Genomic DNA, 22,709 nt, shown 5'->3' with positions numbered 1-22,709 from the left:
AAGTTATGTATAAACCGGAAGTGGGGGCTTTGTTCGCGGTGATTCGATTCCGCGCAGCGTGAAAATTTGAATCGCGTAAGATACTTGATAATTTAAATATTCCATTTCACTTGAAATATTCAAGCAGAAAAATTAGAATGTAGTTTGTACTTGACAAGATATTTATGTTGATAAATTTTATGTATTATTTAGAGATTATTTAATATACAGGGTGTCCCAAAAATGTTGTAACACCTTGAAAGAGGTGGTTCGGGAGGTGATTTGAAACAACTTTTTCCTTAGCGAAAATGTTGTACGAGGCTTTGTTGAGGACATATTAACGGAAAACCCCGACCAATCAGAGGGCGAGTATACCGTTGGAGCGCCCGCGGTAGCGTATGAGCGCAGCCGCTTAGCTCGTAGCCTACGCTACCGCAGCCGCTCCAACGGTATCCTCGCGCTCTGATTGGTCATGTTCTCCATTAATATCTCCTCACAAAGCCTCGTACAACATTTTGGCTACGGAAAAAGTTGTTTCAAATTACCCCCCGTAGCACCCCTTTCAAGGTGTTACAAGATTTTTGGGACACCCTGTATAGAAGTCCAATAAGTTTGTTTGATTTTAATCGTGACTTTACTATTCACATTGTTCAAACGTTTCCAAGTAAAATAATGCTCAAATTATCGTATTCTTGAATAACTATATTGAGAATTACTCATTTATTTCAGATAAAATGTCATCAGTGGTATACAACAAAAAACTAGAAAATAATACAGCTGTGCATCGGTGCTATATTTTTGCAGATAGAGAGAATTTTAACGAAATGCCTCGTCGGTGGAGAATTCTTTTCGATTCAGGAACAATTAGGGAACGGTAATAGATTTCGCTTGTTAGAAGTAATATTTACGTATTATTTAGAGATTATTTAAAATACTAAGTGCGCGTTGTATACTTCGCATAGATATAACAGCTGCCCATATATAAAAGTCCGATAGGTTCGTTTATGTTCATTTAACGTCCTTGATTTTGATCGTGATTTTGCCGGGCTTTTGTGACCGCGCTTCATCACCACTTACTTAAAAAATAAAAACAGTCTTATTAGATTTGTAAATATGGATGTTATTATACGAAAAGCAAAGAGGGAAGATTGCACATCTATTAAAAATTTGATACAGGCAAACATAATATGATATACATACTCTATTATATACATAAATTATAAATGCATTGCTTCAACATTGCTTTACATTTTTATTATATTGTTTTAGGAATTGGCCGACTTTCAGAACATGCCGGATGGACCAAAGATTGATCATACAAGTGAGAATTTAATAATAATCATCTTTAACTTGAGTATTTTAAGCTAAATTACATATATGATTTGATGTATATTGTAAACAACAATTTTAGCATTAGAAAAGGATGGATTTGACACGGAACCTGCATTGTACATGTGCTTTGTGGCAGAAAGAAACAAAAGAATAGTTGGTTATACGATTTCATACTATACATATTCGACATGGTGTGGGAAAGCTATGTACTTGGAAGATATTTATGTAACCGTTGATTGCAGAGGAAAGCATATTGGTAGTAAATTGTTGAAAGCTGTTGCAAAGGTTTCTATTGATATTATATTTATTTATGTAACACTAAGTTTATACTAATACTAAGTTTATTATTTGTAAAGGAAGCCTCAGATAATAACTGCTGTAGACTAGATTTTTCAGTTCTTAAATGGAATCCTGCACAAGATTTTTATAAACGTAAAGGAGCAGTTGATGTAACAATAGAAGAAGGATTCCATCACTATCGCTTATCGAATACTGTTTTGAAATCCTTAGCTATGGATGCTGTATAATTATTATTGGTATTATATTAGCGTGATTATTATTGTACTATATATATTAACAGTAGTCAACTGTTAAAAAACAACTGAAATAATAAATATTACGTTGTATGTATGAAAAGCTGTAATTATTTAAGAGTTTTATTAAAAAGAATTGTTCTAAGAAAGAATTAATAATTGTTTAAACACAAATATGAGCGATAAACAGGTAAGCTTATACTTTAATTCATTTTTCTAATACAAAATCAATATTATACTAATCTTAATGAAATAATTTTATTTTAATTGTAGCTTCCATATCTATTTTCCTCCACACCATTATTGTTTGAACCAAATGCAACTAGTAAATTTCCTACTACAAAAAAACAATCAGACGAGGATTATGAAGAACTTGACTCTGATATATTATCGCATAGCGATATGAGTTGGGGGTCTTTGGAAGATAGATACGTGCCATTTGAAATTTTATCCGATGACTCTGATTCAACTACTTCCTTAATTTCTTCTACCACGAGTGTAACTGTTTCTCGATACAAATTTTATTTTATTTTGTAACATAATTGAAATCACGACTTTTTATTTTTAAAGTCTGGTTCTTCGATTGTGCTCGATCATATGCCAGTTCCAGTAAACGTAGATGCGATACACTGTGCAAATGAAAGCAATTGGGCTAATTATGCTTTAGACCCCGATGCATGGGACGATGATAAAGCGCGCATTGTAAAACTGAGACATCTTAACGAAATATTATTCGACGATTTTGAGTTTTGTGGTTTTTTAACAGATAGACTGATAGGCGTTGGTTCATCATTTTTGGCTAAATCTCCCGAAAATGGTCTATACGTCTTGAATAAATGTGTCATGAAGAATATGGTATTCTACTATCATTGAATTAATGAAAAGTCTTGTATAAAAGAAAAAAAAATTTTGTAATTACTTCTTTACAGTCACTTTCCAACATTACAATGTTACATTATCACCGTTATTTGCGGTACATCGATCTTACATACAATTATATATCAGATTTGTCTCCTTTGGGAGGAGTTCCCTATCTAATGTATCTAAACGTAGCTCACAATAGAATTCAAATTATTTTAAATTTTACACCTCCGTGGTATTTGACTTACGTAAATTTATCGTACAATTATATATCGGAAATGCGTGATATCAGTAATTTCTGGAGTATCGTACACCTGGACTTATCGCACAATGCAATTGAGGTCATTTCTGGTTTGCAAAATTTAAAGTTAGTGAATTTATCTACATAGTTGAAAAAAGTAATGTTTTACATATTATATCTTACGTTTTTAGGTATTTAAAATACTTAAATTTATCGTATAATTTAATCGAATGCATTGAGAATTTAGATAAATTAAATATTCAAGAACTCAATTTAGAAGGCAATTGTATAACTACATTCAAATCTGCTGTGCCTGGTTATAATATAAACACGTTACCTCATTTACGAGTCATATATCTAGGATATAACAAGATATCTGACTTAGAATTTTTTAAGGTAATAATTTTCATGCAACTAAATTGTAACTTTTAGTTACTGAGACCATTGAGTATAATATTTGAACGTTTAGGATGGATACAGTTTGCGCGTAATAGATTTGAAATTTAATAGAATTTCCGATTTATTAGAGTTATCAAATTTCAAAGGTTTCATAGATGAAATAGACCTTAGGGGCAATGGTTGCACAAAATGGCCTAATTATAAAGGTGTGCTTTTATTTTCCATACCAAGTATACAAGTTATCGATGGTGCTGTTGTGACTATTTCAGAAAAGGTTTGTAATAAAACATCAAATCTTCATAATTGTTTGGTATAATGAGAAGACTGGTTTAAGTAGATTGCTGCTGCTACTCTGTTCGCGCCACCAGTGAATTTAACAGCTGCTCGTACTGTCACAAAATTAACTTTATTAGAACATTTAAGTACACCAACAATTGGTCTACACGTGATGCCATACAACGAGGCAAGCCCGCCTTTGATCATTCTTACAGGTCCATCAGCTCTGAAAAAAACATCTTTAGCTATGCACATTGTTCAAACGCTTCCAAGCAAAGTAATGATCAAATTATCATATTCTTGAATAACTATATTGAGAATTATTCATTTATTTCAGATCAAATATTGTCAGTGGTATACAACAAAAGAACCAGAAAATGATACTGCTGTGCATCAGTTCTACCTTTTTGCAGATAGAGAGGATTTTAACGACATGTCTCGTCGTGGAGAATTCTTAGCGATTCAGGAACAATTAGGGAACAGTTATGGATTTCGTTCGTTAGAAGTATTTTGTATACAATAATTTATATAAAATTATTTTCCAATTGTAATTGGATTATATATTTATGCAGATTATAATCAAATTACCTCGTTAATATTGGAGAACAAAATTGGTATCACACAAATGGATTTACATGCAACCATTCAAATGACTAAGCGCTACTCCAACGTTAAGCCAATTCTTGTCTCGACACAAAAGGAACAAATTCATCGTATTTGGATACAAGAAAAGTTTGATGTCTATACGTGTGACAAGTCTAGCATGGAAAATTTATTGGCTGAGAAAGGGCACAAAACTACAGAAGAAAATATTTCGGCGTCTACAAATATTAAAAAAATTTTGGATGATGTATGAGTAATACCTTCATAATAATGACAATACAAAAACCAATAATATTATAATTACTATCACAAATACTTTCATTTATAGATTATAGATAGTTGTCCATTACCTACAAAAAGTAATGATAAGAAACAATCAGACAAACGTGTAACAATGACTGAGATATTAGAAAGTACCTCAGCAGTATATGAAGTAAAAAAGGAAGAGTCAAAAACTGAAGAGAAAAAATATATCACATTTCAAGAAAAGGAAACTGATCACTCAAAGAAAAGTTCGCTCACAGAACTTTATGTATCAAATTCTCAAGCTAAATTAAATAATCAAACAGAGTTGAGAGTATGGATGTACTTATTAACACTTATTTAAATATGCAATGATCAATAACTGTATCATTGGATAGGTAATTTTGGATGAAGATGCAAACGTCATAGTTGAAGACAAAGAATTAAAACGTAAGAGGTATCAGGAAAGATTGCTGCATCGACGAAGTACATTACTAGATGACGAAGAGTTCTTTAGCACAGAAGACCATAGTGACTCGGCATCTAGCGAAGAAACAGTAGTAGATCCAGTTTGTATTCAAGAAGTATTATAACTGCTCACTATGTATTAAAGGAAATTCCTTAAATAATGTTATTTCATGATCAATTTAAGCGGTTTTTGGAAACAAGAAGACCAGAACACTTAAAAGAATTGTACACTGAACTCGTAATCAAGACAAGGGAAATGTACTTGAATCATCACGTAAACAATCCAGGATTCTTTTTTTCAGTGGTCATTATTATTATTCTTGCCAAAGCTCATTTGAAAGATTACCAAACTTATAACATTTTATCTAACGATCTTTAATTATAACCATTTTATAGTTGCTGACAGATAATTATATGAAAGCATTTAATACACTCATTGATTTTATTTATAATGTATACACAAACCATCCTACCGAAAATCCTAAACATTTTACTGAAATCGAGCATTTTTCCGAAGTTGCTGTTCCGGCAATGATCGACACTGTTGTTGATGAAATAAGACAGTAAGTCTTTATTTTTCTTTAACTAGTTGTTACATGCAATGCTATTTTCTAAATGAATTTATAGATCGTTGTCGACATCCATACTACAAAGGAAAACTTTGTTGAGAGCCTATGGCATTACTTCTTGGAAAGATTTAATGCCTAGTCAAATGGATACACATTCAGCAAAATTTACTAATTAAAGGTATATGTTCGTTAAAATCCAAAAATTAATTACAATCTCTAACGTTTATATTATTGTTAATCATTTTTTAAGTACATTTTAATAAAAATATAAACGTATAATATAAAATTGACTTCATTTTTCTTCATAGTATATTTTATTAATAACAATTTCATTGGTACATAGCAATTAATTATATGTAGAATGAACACATTTTTTCAAAAATACTTTCGTATAAGGAACTCTCGATTATGACACGCATATGTAAAAATATGTACTTATTGTTCTACTTATTTATATTAGTTTAATTACACATTTTTAATTGAAAAAATAAACAAAACATCAGTCGTTTATGCAAGTACAAATATTTAAGATTCTCCAAAATATCTTCTTAGAAGAAAAATTAATTATACTTTAAATGCTAAAGTTTATAAGCCACGCATCGTACATAAGCTGTATTACTTACAGCTATTCATTTTTTATGTTACCATTTTCATTATACTTGACTGCATAATCACATGTGCGTCTTATCAATAGGAGGGAGATTGCTGCTTAAAGATGATGTATCTGATGCTTGTATTATCACTTGTAAACTTGTATTGTAATTTGTACTTTCCTCAGATATTTTCTGGTCATTGAAAGTAACCGCAAAGGAGTCTTCGTCGATTTCAGGCAAAGGATTTTGCAAGAGGACAAATTTTGTTTGAGTATCGATAACGTCCAGTTTAGAACGATTCATTTGAATCCACGTTTGCTGCAATGTATCGTGCTCATGATTAATTTTTTTTGGTAACTCGTTAGTTTCCGATTGAACACTATACGCATCAGAATGATATTTTGCATGGTCGTTTAAATTTTGCTTTTGTTCAAACACCAAGTTACAGCGGTTACATCTGCAAATAAACCAATTAGATTATAAATATAAAATTGGTAATTAGAGGATATAAGTTTTAATATCTATATTTACTTATATTGTGTTTCGGTAGTCTTTTTTGGTTTATTTTCATATAGATCATGAATTTTTTGATGAGCAAGCAAATTATATCGTTCCGCAAATCGTCTCCCACATAATGTGCAACTATATGCTTTTTCACCAGTATGAACTCGCATATGCCTTTTTAAGTGAGACGTTGAAAGTAGAGACAAATCACACATCTGTAATATACAGGGTATTTTCTTTGAGACAAACACTAAAAAATATCTTTTTTTAAGGTAAAAAAAAAAGTAAAATTAATGTTTACTACCACTTACACTGCACTTATAAGACTTTTTTCCACTATGTGATAATCTGTGCATGTTATATGATGTGTGATGTATAAATCTCTTTCCACATACTTCGCATTGGTAAGGCATTTCACCAGTATGCATTGGCAAGTGTCTCATAAGTGCTCCTTTCTGGGTAAAGCATTTATTGCAGAAATTGCATTGGAAAGGATTTATTCCATTATGCATTCCCACATGTATTTCTAATGCATGTTTATGCTTGTATGCCTGACCACATTTTTCACACATATATGGCTTTAATGTAGAATGACTTTTTATATGCGTTTTTAGTTCAGCTGATGTCTTCCACCTTTTACCACAAGTCGAACAAGAGTATTTCAATGGCTTTAAATTGCACTTTGATACTTTTCCTGATTTCATAGAAACATCTACTTCATCTATTTTTGATGCTGTATATACAAAACAATTTGAATAAGTATAAACATAATACTTGAAATTTAATTAATTAATATACTTGATGAATAGAAAGAATTTTTAGTACCTGTTGTGTTTTCAGTATTTTCTTTTGTAACATTTTCATCTACTTCTTTCCATTTGAAATCAATCAATCTAGTGATATTTTGTATGTGTGGCTTATTGTTAGAAAAAATATCATTGTTGTCCTCAATGGGCATCTTTAGTGTATGCATATTTGCTAAAGGAACATAAGAAAATTTGTTTTACATTATTACTATTAATAATATTGAAAAGTATTGTCTTTAAAAATTAATTTTGGTAATTTAATTACTTAAACAGTTTGTCTCTGTATTAATATATTTACTATATACTTACTTTGTGCAGAGTTAATGGTATATGGATTGGTTTCATCGGTTAATGCTATTGAATCATGAATCATTACTCTTCTTTTAAAGTCTTTCTTTGATTCTGCAATGGTCTTTGCACTAATATCACAATTTATGTTTGGAAGACTTATTTGCCTGATTACTTTATCTTTAATGTATTGTTGCTCTACCATTTCCTCAATTTGAAGGCCTTGTAAACTTGACCCTCCTTTTAAGCATTCATCACTGTTGTTTATGTTTAACTTATTGTCTTCTAAGACTACGGTCGTATTTAAATTCAAGTTGGCATCATTATTTACTGTTTGCTTTATAATCTTTCTTCTCTCAGTAGCATGATATATCTTCAAAATTTCATAACGTATGTTTGAAACAGTCTTCTGTGCTTGTTCCAACATTTGGAACAGATTATAACATTGCAAACAGATGTAAGAATCGTGCAATTCATTAACAGCTATGAGAAGTACTTTTGATATGAAATCTGCTAGTACCTCCTCGTTACGAGGCAAGGATGTGCAAAATATATTTACACATGACGATACGTCAAGATTTATATTACATACGAGACAAAATAAATTTGACATTGGGATTTTATTGAAGTCTCGTTTGAATTTTATAAAAACTCCGAATTGAGAATTTAATTCCCCATTTGTAATTTATAGTATTACTTTATGACAAATAACAGGCACAAACGTGACCATTTTATTTGATAAACGTAAATAATGTTTTGAAAATGCATGTCAAATGTAACCTCTACTTCATTTCGCAACATAACATATCAGTAGTCTTCTACATTAGATAACTTCAAAGTAATTGTTTGTATCATGAAAATAGCAATAGTAGATAGTTTTCTTTTTAGTTTAAATAAATGAATTGTTACATATAATTTCTTGTATACACATGATATACATATTACATATCAATGGGTGCATTGGAAACAACACCACTGAACACCACTGACCACCGCTCACTAAGCCTCTCTGTGAGCGGAGTTTAGTTCAGTGGCGCCATCGGTGGAAAAACGTCCAAGTTTGCAGTGGAAATAGTTCCCACCATTTTTATAAGATGGCGCCACTAACTAAAGTACCGGTAATTATTGACTCATAAGATAAAAATATTCTATTCAAATTAATTATTCAAGAATGTAAAAAACGTCGTTAGTTTCTCTTGATAGACAAATTGTTTTCACTGAAATCAGAAGCTATCCAACAGATAACACACCGAACTAATTAATTTTTAAACTTACAGTCAGCGCCCTTGATGGTAAAACGCTCCAGTTTGTTATGAAATAGTTATCACTCTCGAAGCTAAATGACGTCCTCCACGCCCTTCTTTATCCTTTGCCTTTATCCATCCCTATTAATAATACTCACACCCATACATACACAAATTACGTTTATACTCTCTAATATCTAATAATGCACTTTTAAACGAACTACACTTACATACTACATATCCTCCCTCATGCCTCTTAATCATGTTTTAACAGAATAAACAATTGTACATTAATTTACATTTATTTCTTTCAATCATAAATCATAAGGGGAAGTAAAACACCGACGAAGTAATAATAAAATCATATGTACATGTGACAATTTAATGATATTAATCCTAATATATAAATTAAACACATATCGTTGTACAATATTTATTTTAATAAATATTTCTATCGTATAAATTGTGGTACACAGTACACAATGCAAAGTCATTAAGTACTAATACCAAGAAGTACGTTTTTTTTATTTATTTTTTTTTATTTGTATTAATCATATAGCATAAACGAAAGTATAGAATTATTTACAAAAATGTAACAAGATTGGGATAATACTTTTTATGCATACTAAAATATTACATTTATCATGTATGAAAATATTATGAAGTATTTGAGTTTTTGAATATGCATGAATATGCGAATTGCAATTCACTGTATTGCAATTACAAGAAGACTGAAATCTTTGCATAACAGAATAGCATCTTATCAATATAATTTCATTGTTATGCAATGATAGAACACAGTAAGAAATGCTCAGATGAGAAAGTCACAGAAAATGGGAGATTTAATATAAATAATGTTTTCGAATATAATGTAATGAATATTCTATTAATATTGTTTATAGTTTGTATTCTAAGAATAAGTTAGAAACTGGAGCACAAAAATTGCTATTTAAAAACTCAATTAATGTATCAAAAATCTACTTAAAATATTTCAATGATGACTATAAAAAAGTTATTTCTATATAACAACACGGTAGATTAATACACATTTTGTCAAGAGTTCGTGTGTATGTTTCTTAATATGAAAATAACATTTCATGAACTATGCAAATTGAATTTCACTTTCAAAATTATATTTAGAAAAGTAAGAATTACGTTTTGTTTACAATGTTTTTTTTCAGAGGGTTAATGAATATACTTCGTAACCTTATTTTTTGAACAAAAATTTGCTTAAACAAACTGGGAAAACCTTCTTTCAACTTATACTTAAAAATTACGTATATATTACGTATATTTCACCAAAAATTATGGGATACATTGATGTATATAATACTTTTCATGTTAAAAGACATTGAAAAGTTCTTGATCATTCTTCAATCTGAAAGTTCGTTTTTGAGATATAAGTAATTCGAATTTGGAAGTTTTTGGTATGCGTTGTTTAAAGGAACATATATATCTAGAAGCAATGTTTGTAATTCTTTCCTAAACAATTCAATTCACTAATAGAGATATTAGCATTAAGTCATAAATGTGAATATTGCTATATCTCGAAAACAAAACTAGAGACTGGAATAAATTAAACATTTCAACTGCGCTCAAAATTGTCGGCCACTCTCTATAGACTAGTAAAATGTCAACAACATTAAGCGTTTTAACTGATTAAATATTTTGAAAATTTAATGAATATCTTAATAAAGAACGTGATATTAAGATTAAAATTGCTTTTAAATGAAAAAAGGAGGGCATTTGCGTGCATTGTCATTAAATTACGAGATCAAAAATATTAACCCTTTGGAGCTGTTTGGAACGAGTTGTATAAAATCGCCCAAAGCGCAAAGGTCAATTTTCTATCAGGTTACACGTCATTAACTGTTACAATGTTACCTTAGCGTTAAATTAAAAAATCAACTAAGTACGTAATTCAACCCTGGAAGCATAATTTTAATCCATAGAGTAATGTTTATAAAATTGTTTAACATAAAAACGTTAAACCGTGTTTTTCTACGGAGAAGAATATATGTACCCGTATCGAATGTTTACTTGTGCCATAAGGTAAACATTTGTATTTGATATAAACACATGTGTATAAAGAAAAGAACGTCAGGTTTATAATTGTACACTAAAGATTGTTAATATGCGTATTTGTCCATTAAACACTGCAAAAAATTGTTAACAGTTTATTCAAACCATTTTCGAAATCGTTTCAAATATGTTCTTCACAATGATAGTGTATATGTATATGTATTATATACACTATCATTGTGACTATGTATATATATATAAAACTTTTGTCCCGTTTTGTAATGCACAACAAATATTTTAAAAAGGACTCAATCACATTTTTTTATTATATAATTGTGTGAATGTATTCCTTATTTTTAAAGAGAAATTATATTGTTAATAAAGTAGCCAATATTACCTGTTTAAAGTTAAAAGGTATTCACAAAATATAGTCAACATCTACCTTAATACATATGTTAATGAAGATACATAACTGACAGTCCATTTCATTATTATGTTTCAATCATGCTTCCTTACTATTTCATTGAAGAAAAAAACATAATACAATATTATACATATATATTCTCTTACCTAGGTAATTTGAAATGTGTTTGGCAAAGAGAGATAAATATCATGTTACTTCATTATACTACTCTGTTGTTTCAGTACATTGTTTTACAAAACTTTTAACTATGGACATACACAATATTCATACATACTCAAATACGTGTAATGAGAAACAATATCTATCTAAAATTAACATCACTTTTTTTTTGTATATCTCCTTTAATCTCTTGAAAGAATATTTCTAAAGACAATTACAGTAGACCCTTGATATAACGTCCCTGGCAGGGGTATGAGAATGGGTAATAATATCGCGGGTCTATTGTATTAATTACAATTATCTCTTTTTCAGTTGACAATTTTTCCTAGCAAACTGAATGTTCTGTTACAAATAAAATTTTAATTTCCATTACGAAATTAGAAAAAAATTTTTCTTCAATGTTTTTTCCATGTTCATTCATATATAAACTATAAAAAAAATACTGTTTAAAGATGATCATTCCTGCAGTCATAACAAATTTTTATTTAAAATACCTAATTCTGTAACGAAAAGCAATAATCCATATTGTCCTCGAAGTATGCCTTCCAATATAATTGAAATTAACAATTTAAATACAAAATTGCAATACAGTCACGTTAAGCATATAAAAAGCACCTTCTTATATAATTTTCATTACATAATGAAAAGTAAATACCTATTTAAGATTGTTCTTGCAGAGAATTAAATGTACGTGTATATACAGAGTGTGTTCATCTTCTGGTAAATATTTTAGGGGATGATTTGAAGTCAACATAAAAGAAAAATTAATTAGAATAACCCTCTAAAAGTATTCACCATTAATAAGTACACTTATATGCTTGAGAAAAATTAAATGAAAATATACAGTGTGAATGTGCGTACGTGTCCGTGTGTGTGTGTGTTTGTGTGGGCGCTCGTGTGTATGCATTTGATATATCACATTAATTAAATACAAACAATATGAATTAATTAAATAGTAAAAATTATTGTTTATGAAACCAGCCTTACAATGGAATTATATCCAAGATAAGTGTATAAGGTAGTTCACTAGAAACAAAACATCTAGATGAATCATACTTTTACAGATATAAAAAATTAATGTAAACATAAATGGAATTATTTTAGGGCGCAAATATGATATACACCGTTTCTTGTGGGTCGTATAATTATTTTGTTACGGTCACTAGTATGCCTTTAAGTATAGCTTGTTTTAGAAGTGTAAATGGTAAACATTAAAAATTACTTTTAAAGACCTATTATATTACATGAATAAATTCACTTAACATCATCTGAAAGTCATTTTTAAGAAGAACAGAAGATCTTTTGTGTATCATGCTTGCGCTTCAGAACAACTCATATTATGGTTGGTGCATTATTTTCATATCTTCAAAGCTAATAAAATTATTTAGAAATTTTATTTCTGGCAAACCACCCTGTGTATTAGCCGCGAACGCTACGGCGTCTCCTGATCAGGTACTTCACGTGTACTTGATAACACAATGCTTTAGGAGAAAAGCATTCATCTCCAAGCAATATCTTTGTATAAATGTTCTACAATTTTTCTTGTTAAATTAATTCATTTATATTCCGTATTCGAAATATTGTTTAATTTTTGTTTACGATACACGTTATACTCAACTGAACCTAAATTACATAAAAAGTACATGGTAACTAATGGAGTTTAATAGATTTGAAACATGTCGCACACATTATTTTGTTTGTACAAATAGAATGTTTTGTTTCTGAAGACTTTCATCTTAATTGTATTCTTGTTTACAAGCTGTCATTTCAGTTTAAAAAATTGTAATTAAGAAAAAACTAAATGAATCAGATCGTTTTATTGTGTCGCTGAATTATTTATATATGGAAAATCATAAATGAGTTAAGAAAGCACATTTTTTGTTAAACTAACAAGTTTTGTATAGCACTTTGACCATGCTACGCAAGTGCCCAAACAATTTCAGTTAACTCTTCATGTTTGGTCTATTTTGAATATGTAGTTATTTACATTGTTACATTACATTATAAGGACTTATGGATGTAATGATACAGCATGACATAGATAGAAGTCCAATTGACTTCAACTAAAAAGGAATAAAATTAATTTTCATACCAGTTGGACAATAATCGGTAAGAAAACCATCTTGCATGTATGATTAATAATTGTTTCCTTCTCATTGTACAACTAATATCAAGGTGCGCTAACATATTGAAGTAATCACATTAACCCTCAACAGTTTAATTGCCAACATCAGTGAATTGTTTAATTTTTAAATATATTTATATACACTTGAGAAATGAAAACTTAGCGCTGTTAATTAATAAAACAATATAAAGTAAAGGTTTCCTCAGAATTACACGACCTTTGTATTGATATGCCTTTAATTTTTTAAATAGAAAAATTACTACGTCTGTGTAACACGGAAAATAATTTAAAGTGAAAGTAACATTGCAAAAAAATAATAAGGTAGACGTATTTAACTTCTAATGTTGTAATATTATTTAAAAAAAATTGTAACTGAACAATTGCGCTTCAAATACAATTATCATGTAAATTGAAAAATACCTGTAAAATATCCATTGTGCATTAATATTCTGCAATTAGAATTAATATGTAGATCATCCAAATAATGTGAAATTAATTAATAATCGCGGATATTGTATATCACTTTAATAATAATAAAAGAAAATACGTAATAATTGTTATTGCTTTTCCATGTAGGGGCAGAAATATCAAATGAATATGAGATATCTAATAAATATTTGTGCTTATAGAAATCCATTTGACTAGTTGGTCATGATCCACTATGCTATTAAATTGTCATGACAGTGCCTTATATATACAATCATGGAAAAATGACTTTTATGACATCAACCAGTCGTTAATTGTTCATTGAAATAAGTAGGTACTGGCTTTCTTGCGGATTAAAAGCATATGCAAAATTCATTTCATTAAATCGAGACTGTACATGTAATGCTGTTTTGTTCTATACATACTTTTTAGTTGTTTATTACATATGAAAGTACTTCACTGTTTTCGAAAGGAACAACGTAGTAGTTGATGTTCTACCATTACTATTAGCCTTTTGAAGCTTTAATAATAATAATAATAAAAAAAAACAGAGAGAGAGAGAAATGGATAGAAAGTAACAGTCTAATATTTTCGCAAAATATAATTAAGCATAAAGCATTAATTGGTATACTAAAACTATCAAACGTTAAGAAAAAAAAAATCGTGACGTATAGTTGTATAAAATTAATATGTACGAATCGATAAGTCGTATAAATGCTATATATTATCAACGTTTACTTCACATAACATATTACAAATAAACTCTTTATCTTATTCTTTCATCTAAACTGTTCAACGATTTATTAGCAAATGAACAGAATCACCAATTTATATTTGTAAAGATTATTCAAATGTTTAAACATTACAAGAAACAAATATTTTGTATTCTAGAATTTATTATTTAAATCTTTGAATTAAAACAGATTTATCCCCTCATTGTCAATAAAATAACGTACATGTCTACCTTAAAGTCTTCACGAATCCTCTATTTATCATTTAAAAACTGTACATATTTTTAAAATGTTACCAAGTATTTAACACTTATTTTACACCGTTCGAAAGCCAATACGCAAACGTATCACTAAACTAACAAATTACAAGGATTTAAAAACATAAAAAAAAAAAAAACTTATAGAAATGAGAGTATCGATAGAATAATGACCGTTTAAAATGAATTTGGCGATTTGACATTTACATCAATCTTTTTGAATGACGAACGGCAGGTTTTTTTCAATGTATATTAATGGCTGGTTTTGGATGATCACGTGACTTAAAATGGCTTCACTTGCCAAAGACATTAAATACAGTTTGTATGCTGGACTAGCTTCGTATTACGACTTGAGTAAGATTTGTGCCTATAACAAGTCGTCATAGATTTAGGCATATGCTGTAGGAGGATCGAGAACAGACTATATTTTTAGTCCTTTTATCCTTCAAATAAAATATATGATATTACTAATTTTCCAATTTTTCACATTTCTTCATCTGTATGTTATGGGATATAACAAAATTAACGAAGTATACAATTTGAAACAGTAAAACACTTCTTTATCAAATATGTATAGCGATATTGAATGTAATGTCATAATTAAATTTGTCAAATATTAAACTTTGCATGGACATACTGAATTGACTATAACGTTCAATAATTATTCGAGATGATGAGATAATGTACGCGTTACTTTTGTTCCAGTTTTGTTCAACGTATGTTAGAAACTTGATAAAGATAAGATCAACCTACAGCACGTTTAACAGGACGCAACTAACTTTTAAATATTCTTAAATCCAATAGTAGCCACGTCCTATAGTCATACGTAGTTAATGACATTGTATCATTTTAGGTGACAAATATGATGCAAAACATGTTTCTAGAAGTCTCTCATGGAAGACATTGTAAAAATATTTCTCTATGTCAAACTTGAGAAATTTATAGTACGAATTGAGGTTTTAAAGAGAAATATTACATATAATTACTCTAGATAGATCTTAAAAGAATTAGATGCTTTAAGTTCTATGTGTGTATTTCATTTATGACATTTTTTATTCTAATAAAATAAATATATATGCGTGTAAAATTTAAGCTCGTATTTTAAATTTCCATCGAGGAACACAGTAATATTCTTTTTGTGGAAAAATATTTCGTTAATACTTTATACAGATTTTGAGACGATTAGACGTATTGAAACTCTATGCATTTACATTCAAAAATTCTTATCTCGGTAAAATAAGTGCATTCCTTTGTTAAATTCAAGCTCATATTTAAATTTCCATTGAGAAACATACTTGAAACATGTTTATTTAATTTATAACCAATTTATGTGAAGCCTTAATGTGGCCAATATTACAATCTTTAAGCTTCGGTAGACGTTATCAGGGAATTCTTAGGTGTATATACTGTCGCATTTGGATCCAAATTCGAAACTGTACACCCAGGACAGGGACTTTCATTAGAACGTATTTTTGTACCTGCAACTCGCACTTCATTACTCAACCGAAGCTTAGATGTCGCGCAGGTTGGTGCTGGACCAAATGTGTCTTGTGGCATCACAGCTAAATCTTGGGCTATTTTTGCTTTTAGCGTTTCAATTTCCTTTTCTTGAGATCTAATTAAATCTGATTCAACATAAAATGCATCATGTATAATATACCACGTAAATTGCTCAAGTTATCTCGAGTGTCCGTTAAGTTATTAAATACTAAGTAATATGTCCTAAACCATACTAAAATATTCTATGTCTTGAAATACTTATGAGTATCGAAGTAGTGTAGTATATAAATCAATATGTACTTACTTTCTCTGATTTCTAGCTGTCGCTTAGCTTCGCCAAGTGCAGAAAATAAATCAAGTTTTATACGGGTTTCTGCACTTAAACTGTCTTCTAAGTGAGCAGTTTTGTCTTGTAGCGCACTTAGTGCTCCGAGCAGAATTTCTGATTCTTTATGATTCTCCTTACATCGTGTAACGTCTTTCTCTAGCGCACTGAACCTAATTTTAAAACCATTATATTGTACCTTATGGACAAATTGTAATAACGTAATCGTTGATTTGAAATTTGTACCTTTCTTCTTTTGTTTTAAGTTCTCGCCGCAAATTTTTAAGTTCTTGCTCCATTTGCGCCCTACGAGTTTTACACGCATCCGTGCATTCTTGCCTAATAAGTGGCGGAGGCGGAGGCGGAATTGCAGAACGTGCTTCCTCTGCAGCTCGTCGAGCTCGTCTTTCAGAAACTAATGATGCTTCGCAAGCAGTACGCTGTTTCCTTTCTTCTGCGATTCTTTTCTCCAACGAAGACATGGCTTGTTTATCTAATTGACGAGCTGTTACTAATCCATGTAACCTGTAAACAATAAATATAAAGAAAATTTGAGGTGTCCTACGACTAAGGAAAAGATTAAAATACTATTTTATATCATTCGAAACTACTTACTTGCTTTGCAACTGATCGTTGTCATGTTGCAGTTGTTGTATATCTCCTTTAGATTGACGTTCTCCATTCTGTAGAGTATTTATCTGAGAACGAAGTTCTTGTTCCAGTTGACGACTGCATTGCAAGTCTGACTTTAGACGTTTTATATCAGCCTCAAGCCTGCGACACACCAGTAACCTATTTAAATGATATCTAGTTACATTAAAGAAAAACCTCATAATAAAGCAGTTAGATTTTCTTAATAGTAGAGATCATGAATATAATGAAAAAAAAAAAAAATTTCATAGTCTTAAATAAGAGTTACAGAATTTAATTCTATAAGGAACATAATCACTTATACTCTAATTTCGATAGGTTTCTCGATTTTGTTGTCTTAGTAATTTTATGTTACAGTCTATTATCAAAAAAACTATATCGCAATACATCAGTATTTACCACATAATATTATTTCATAGAAATCACTAATCAATCTATAGATATTTATCGAATAAGTATTACAATCTATGTACCTTTGACAATAATCGTCTTGTTGTTTCTGTTGTTCGCTTATATTATCAATTGATGCTTTAACCTGACGAGTTTTACGTTCACGTTGAGTATTAGGGGTGCATGATGATTCTCGACTTTCTTTTATATTATTCCACTTCCCTGTTACAGAACCATTAGTCTGAGATTTCATTGTAGTGTGCCCACAGCTTCCACCCTTCACAAATTTGTCTTTCTCTATTTCATTTGCATCAAAATCATTCACAGATCTGGATTTCACATTTTGAATTTTAGTAAGTTTCTTGAACATCAGAAAAAGTGCACGCCCGCGCGTCTTACTTACCCGACCCTCTCAATGAACTGTATATCGTTGTGAGTAACTGTACTTCCATTGGTATGTATAAACCTTTTATCATTTTTGTCAGACTGTGATATACTCGTTATATTATGTTTATTATGTTGTTCCTCTTGTTTTTCACCTTTGTCTAAAGACTTCCTGTGATTATTTTTCGTCGTAACATTTTGCGTTTGTGATGTAATCTGTGTACCTATATGTAAACTACCATTTTGTATACCTATTTCTGCAGAGTTATTATTGCTTCCTATAATGTATTTAATAATCAGATTATGCCATGTTTTGTCATATACCGAATCACGTAAATATAGTTACGATATTGAAAAATGAAAATAAATACAAACTACCTCTGCTTTTTTCAGGACTTGGATTGTATTGTGGACATAATTTACTAGATTGTGTTTTAACATGTTGCTCTAACGATGTAGCAACATGTGCTTGTGTTTGAACTTGCTGAATCTGTTGCACTGTACTTTGTTGTTCTAGAGGCAGTGCTTGCTGCAATAATTGTAGATAGAATTCGTTTTCTTTTGCTACATCTTTTTGCTTTCTCTGTCAGAAATAATTTATATATATAAACATTAAGAATATCTTCCTTAAAGTATGGTATCTACTTTAGATTTACCTGTCTCATTCTGTAGCCAATGTAGCTTTTAAAACCAAAACCTAACGTAACTACAGGGTAACCAATGCTGAAATAAACAATATATTACAGTTTACATTAATATATTTTTTGTATTATTATATATAAACAGTACTTTAATGAATGCATTTATTATCATTTATATAAATAAAAAAGCATATATAATAAAAGAGAAGAAATATATACCAGTGTGCTGCAAATGGTCTACAGAGATCCAAATGGAAAGGCATATGCCGTAAATCTCTTAATCGAACTGCTGCTTCTATGTATAGAAATAATAACCATAACATCACAGTAGGTAGGCACACACCTTTGTCTGTTCAAAGTTAATAGTATTTACATTACTTATATTGTTTAAATACAATTAAATCTTTCTTTAACACATTGACTGGTATTTGTACTAACTGAATTCCAACTTACAAGGGTTCAAGACGTTAAGAAATCTCTGGAGCAGTCAATGTGTTATACAATTTAATATAATTGTTTTATATTTACCTGTATGCCAAACATATTGTACCCAAACATAGGTACTAGCAGCAAAAAACAACCAATGTACTGGTATGAAGAAAAAACAAATCATATCTGATGTAAGCGCAATACAAATAAAAAATACAGAGAAGGCCTGAAAATATAATAGATTGCATTATTCTGAATGTAGGCATCATTTACTGCATGAAAAAATTTCTAGCAAGCAGATGTGTAATACTTACCAAGCCTTGATATTTGCAAGAATCGTAAACACTTCTGAGAAGTAACCAAAATGGCCACAAAAATTCAAAACGGAATTCTAAAATGAAGTCTGCCAAAATTACCATGGCCCATAGTAGAAGAAATTTTAGATAAAGCAAAGTACTGAAATAAAACACAATACTGTATTATTATCAGACCTAAAACTTGAGTGTTGGCAATCTGAATGAACAACATAAAAGTTAATTAATTTTATGTACCCATGTAAATGGTTTATAATAATTATAGAATGACAATATCTATATAAGTAACTTTAATATTCTGATACTTCACAATTTTTACTTTATCGCATTATAACTTTGTTTAAGATGAAAGAAAAAGTATTTGAGGTATATATTGCATTAAAACATTTAGTCTAGTTAACAGAAATACAAATTTCATGTATTTAATGCCTAATATTTTTCAGAAAAGAAGTTTGAAACAAAACAATGTCAAATTGTTTCTTTATGTTAGTTTAACATTACGATACTCAAGGGTATGATACTTTACAAGAGTTATAATATAAACTAATTCCAAATAATACATTTGTAAATACAATATTCAAGATATACTAAATGATTAATTCTATGTGATGAAACGTAAATATAAAAATATTTTATTTAACTTGTATTTTGTTTATAATGTCAACATCTAATACAAATTATCCGCCAAAAAGGATATCCGATGAAATATTAAGAGTGTTTATTTACAATAACCAAAACATTAATGAAGAGTTGTAGTAAATGTCCGAAAGTAATGTCAAAATAAGACAGCGTTTTGTTTGAGATTCATTTCATAAAAAATATTATGAATTAAATAAACTTTATACCTTTGTTAACCAGAGTTAAAGTTTTACCATAATACGTACCTTAATTACTTTATCCTTCGTTACAGACAAAGTTACAAAGGGACAAAGTAGAAATTAAGAAATGTTCGAATATTAAAGTTACTCTGTGTATATCAACGCAGCTTCTGGAAAGCGGCCGACAATCTCGCAGTAGCACAGTGCATTGTGGAGTCTGGTACATCTCAGAGACGATCGGAAAATAGAAAAGGTGTTCGGTCGGTAGATTGATGATATACGAAAGAAGGATCACTCGAATTTTTGGTTATTTTTAAAATTAGCCATTCCTATGAGGCATATGGCGGCGAAAATTTACCTTCCGTAGATTCCCTCGGTGAGCTTGTTGCGTTTCAAGGGCCTCCGAAGCTTACCGCACTCGACATTTCTTCTCTTCATATTCCTCGACACTTTCACCACGACTAAACCGACGTTACTCGCGGCGATCAACAGAACGGAAAAAACCGCAAATCTTCTGCGGGCTCGTGAAAAAATCCACTGTCTCGCGCGCGACTTCTATTAGACTCTTTTGTTGTCATTCGTCTGCGGACAGATTCGAGGTTCTACGGCGGTTTACCAAGCAGCTGATTGGTCCATTGTGGGACATGGCGCTAATCAGCAGCAAAAATCACCTGCTGGAATATTTATTCTACAATGTACTTTAAATACAGTACATACGTTCGTTTCGACTATTCAGGAGATAAATCTGTCCGGCGTGTATAGATTTTTTCCATAAGACGAGTCCGGATCATAGGTTTCATCGATTGTGCATGGCTTCGATTGTACCGTAGGTCAATCGACTTGTTTCACTTGCGTTAACAGCGCTCTGACCTGGCAATACATATATGATCCCCTTCCTATCTCCTTCTACCAACCACTCTTTCGATTATAATCTTTTTATTATATTTTATTCTTTTACTCTTTATACGTTAAATACTTGTTGAAGTTATTGGTCTTCTCTGTTATTTTACAATTTACAAATTTCAGTTGCGAAATAACGAGAATCTTTGTAATCGCATTATTGTTTTTTTTTTCTTTTTTTGATCATATAAACAAAATCTGTTTAAAGGAGAACACCACCTTTAGGATCGAGAAAAATACTGATATTTGAGAATTTTCTCTGGTGATATAGAATGTCGAATATAAATATTTCAAATATAGAGTGTTCTTTTAAAGGTTCCTGATTCTATGGATCAAAATAAGATGCTATTCAGGAATAACGAAATTTTGTTTGAGACTGATTTACCTCCTGATTACATTTTAACGATTAGCAAGATTTTTTAGATTAATTGCTTTTTGGACTAATTATTCGAAAACGTTTGTCTGAGCAGTTTTTACAACGTAAAAATTTGAAAGAAATTCTCGTAATATGAATCTCCGATTGGAAAGGTCACCTTTAAAAATCTGGAAAAAATATGACCGCGTCCTATGAAATTTTCTACGTAAAACAACGTTCTTCTTACCATTATTTTATGATCAATTTCATATAATTAGATCTACGTGCTTAGGTATTATACAGACACATTTAACAGCTGTGTATCATACCAATTTTTAAATGTGTAAACTACAATGCATTGCTTCCCATACGGAACAAAATATGGCTGCAACGTTAACAATAACATTGCAGTGTTACAGTTACACGTTCTTAATATTGCAACAACATTACCGTGAAATATTGCCTTGAAGTATTGCGAAAACATTGTGACAATAGTACAGCAACATTGCAGCAATATTAACATGAAATATTATGACAGAATTACAGAAACATTGCACAATATTGCAGGAACGTTGTTTCTGCGCATATGCTCCCTAATGTCAAAAATAACATCATCCAGCATCATCGCTATTGGCCGAAAGAGCCACCATTTTGCCCATTGTAACCAGATCTAGGATTAACAAATATATTCACTGGATAAAAATGACGATTTAAATGATAGAATCACATAATTTACAATGAACAACTAAAAATTTGACTATTCGATAAAATAAATGTTAAGAATAAATTACTATGCGTTGTTTTCATTCGTTATATATTATTGGAGTTAATGATTATAAAATATTTCAGTAAAAATACAATTATTTAACATCAAATTTCCGTATGGTACAAATGTACATATTTCTGTGAAAACCTTTTC

At 30.2% G+C, this 22,709-nt stretch overlaps 3 protein-coding genes across 6 annotated transcripts; 1 reads left to right on the top strand and 2 right to left on the bottom strand.

Moving 5' to 3' along the window:
* Positions 1-868: 868 nt before the first annotated feature.
* Positions 869-5,687, top strand: LOC128893512 (leucine-rich repeat and guanylate kinase domain-containing protein-like). The gene is made up of 17 exons (XM_054154523.1): positions 869-1,155; positions 1,249-1,300; positions 1,391-1,596; positions 1,668-1,832; positions 2,118-2,342; positions 2,391-2,699; positions 2,774-3,072; positions 3,138-3,342; positions 3,416-3,619; positions 3,683-3,898; positions 3,959-4,115; positions 4,194-4,471; positions 4,553-4,801; positions 4,866-5,036; positions 5,120-5,239; positions 5,332-5,498; positions 5,563-5,687. The coding sequence occupies exons 1-17, from the start codon at positions 1,093-1,095 to the stop codon at positions 5,678-5,680; spliced, it is 3,204 nt and encodes a 1,067-aa protein (XP_054010498.1). The 5' UTR covers positions 869-1,092; the 3' UTR covers positions 5,681-5,687.
* Positions 5,688-5,782: 95 nt separating this feature from the next.
* LOC128885451 (zinc finger protein 184-like) lies at positions 5,783-11,942 on the bottom strand. 2 transcript variants are annotated; one of them, XM_054139511.1, is made up of 5 exons: positions 7,717-11,942; positions 7,427-7,579; positions 6,913-7,334; positions 6,629-6,837; positions 5,783-6,554 (listed from the first exon to the last, which is right to left on the bottom strand). In XM_054139511.1, the coding sequence occupies exons 1-5, from the start codon at positions 8,306-8,308 to the stop codon at positions 6,176-6,178; spliced, it is 1,755 nt and encodes a 584-aa protein (XP_053995486.1). In that variant the 5' UTR covers positions 8,309-11,942; the 3' UTR covers positions 5,783-6,175. The 2 variants fall into 2 exon arrangements, with proteins under 2 accessions (XP_053995486.1, XP_053995494.1); XM_054139519.1 differs by having other exon boundaries at positions 6,629-6,816.
* Positions 11,943-12,081: 139 nt separating this feature from the next.
* On the bottom strand, positions 12,082-22,673 carry LOC128885362 (macoilin-1). 3 transcript variants are annotated; one of them, XM_054139377.1, is made up of 12 exons: positions 20,894-22,673; positions 19,718-19,859; positions 19,503-19,629; positions 19,194-19,323; positions 18,990-19,056; positions 18,709-18,916; positions 18,353-18,611; positions 18,033-18,278; positions 17,524-17,700; positions 17,155-17,433; positions 16,888-17,081; positions 12,082-16,708 (listed from the first exon to the last, which is right to left on the bottom strand). In XM_054139377.1, exons 1-12 carry the CDS (start codon positions 20,971-20,973, stop codon positions 16,446-16,448), a joined length of 2,172 nt encoding a protein of 723 aa, XP_053995352.1. In that variant the 5' UTR covers positions 20,974-22,673; the 3' UTR covers positions 12,082-16,445. The 3 variants fall into 3 exon arrangements, with proteins under 3 accessions (XP_053995352.1, XP_053995366.1, XP_053995357.1); XM_054139391.1 differs by having other exon boundaries at positions 17,524-17,682; XM_054139382.1 differs by having other exon boundaries at positions 18,712-18,916.
* Between the last annotated feature and the right edge of the window lie 36 nt (positions 22,674-22,709).

The sequence above is a fragment of the Hylaeus anthracinus genome, unplaced genomic scaffold (genome assembly GCF_026225885.1).
Source record: "Hylaeus anthracinus isolate JK02 unplaced genomic scaffold, UHH_iyHylAnth1.0_haploid 0, whole genome shotgun sequence".
Classification (NCBI taxonomy): domain Eukaryota; kingdom Metazoa; phylum Arthropoda; class Insecta; order Hymenoptera; family Colletidae; genus Hylaeus; species Hylaeus anthracinus.
Note: the sequence above shows the minus strand (reverse complement) of the source record. Positions and strands in the feature narration are given on the sequence as shown.

Excerpts from the sequence above, each read along its gene's own strand:
- LOC128885362 (XM_054139377.1), bottom strand. The coding sequence starts at position 20,973 with ATGAAGAGAAGAAATGTCGAGTGCGGTAAGCTTCGGAGGCCCTTGAAA. Across the intron at positions 18,917-18,989 it reads TTGGCTACAGAATGAGACAG|AGAAAGCAAAAAGATGTAGC; the intron begins GTAAATCTAAAG and ends TATTTCTGACAG. Across the intron at positions 18,279-18,352 it reads CAGTTCATTGAGAGGGTCGG|ATCTGTGAATGATTTTGATG; the intron begins GTAAGTAAGACG and ends TGTGAAATCCAG.
- LOC128885451 (XM_054139511.1), bottom strand. The coding sequence starts at position 8,308 with ATGTCAAATTTATTTTGTCTCGTATGTAATATAAATCTTGACGTATCG. Across the intron at positions 7,580-7,716 it reads TACCATTAACTCTGCACAAA|CAAATATGCATACACTAAAG; the intron begins GTAAGTATATAG and ends ATGTTCCTTTAG. Across the intron at positions 7,335-7,426 it reads AAATACTGAAAACACAACAG|CATCAAAAATAGATGAAGTA; the intron begins GTACTAAAAATT and ends TTGTATATACAG.
- LOC128893512 (XM_054154523.1), top strand. The coding sequence starts at position 1,093 with ATGGATGTTATTATACGAAAAGCAAAGAGGGAAGATTGCACATCTATT. Across the intron at positions 2,343-2,390 it reads TAATTTCTTCTACCACGAGT|AATCACGACTTTTTATTTTT; the intron begins GTAACTGTTTCT and ends TAACATAATTGA. Across the intron at positions 2,700-2,773 it reads AATGTGTCATGAAGAATATG|TCACTTTCCAACATTACAAT; the intron begins GTATTCTACTAT and ends ACTTCTTTACAG.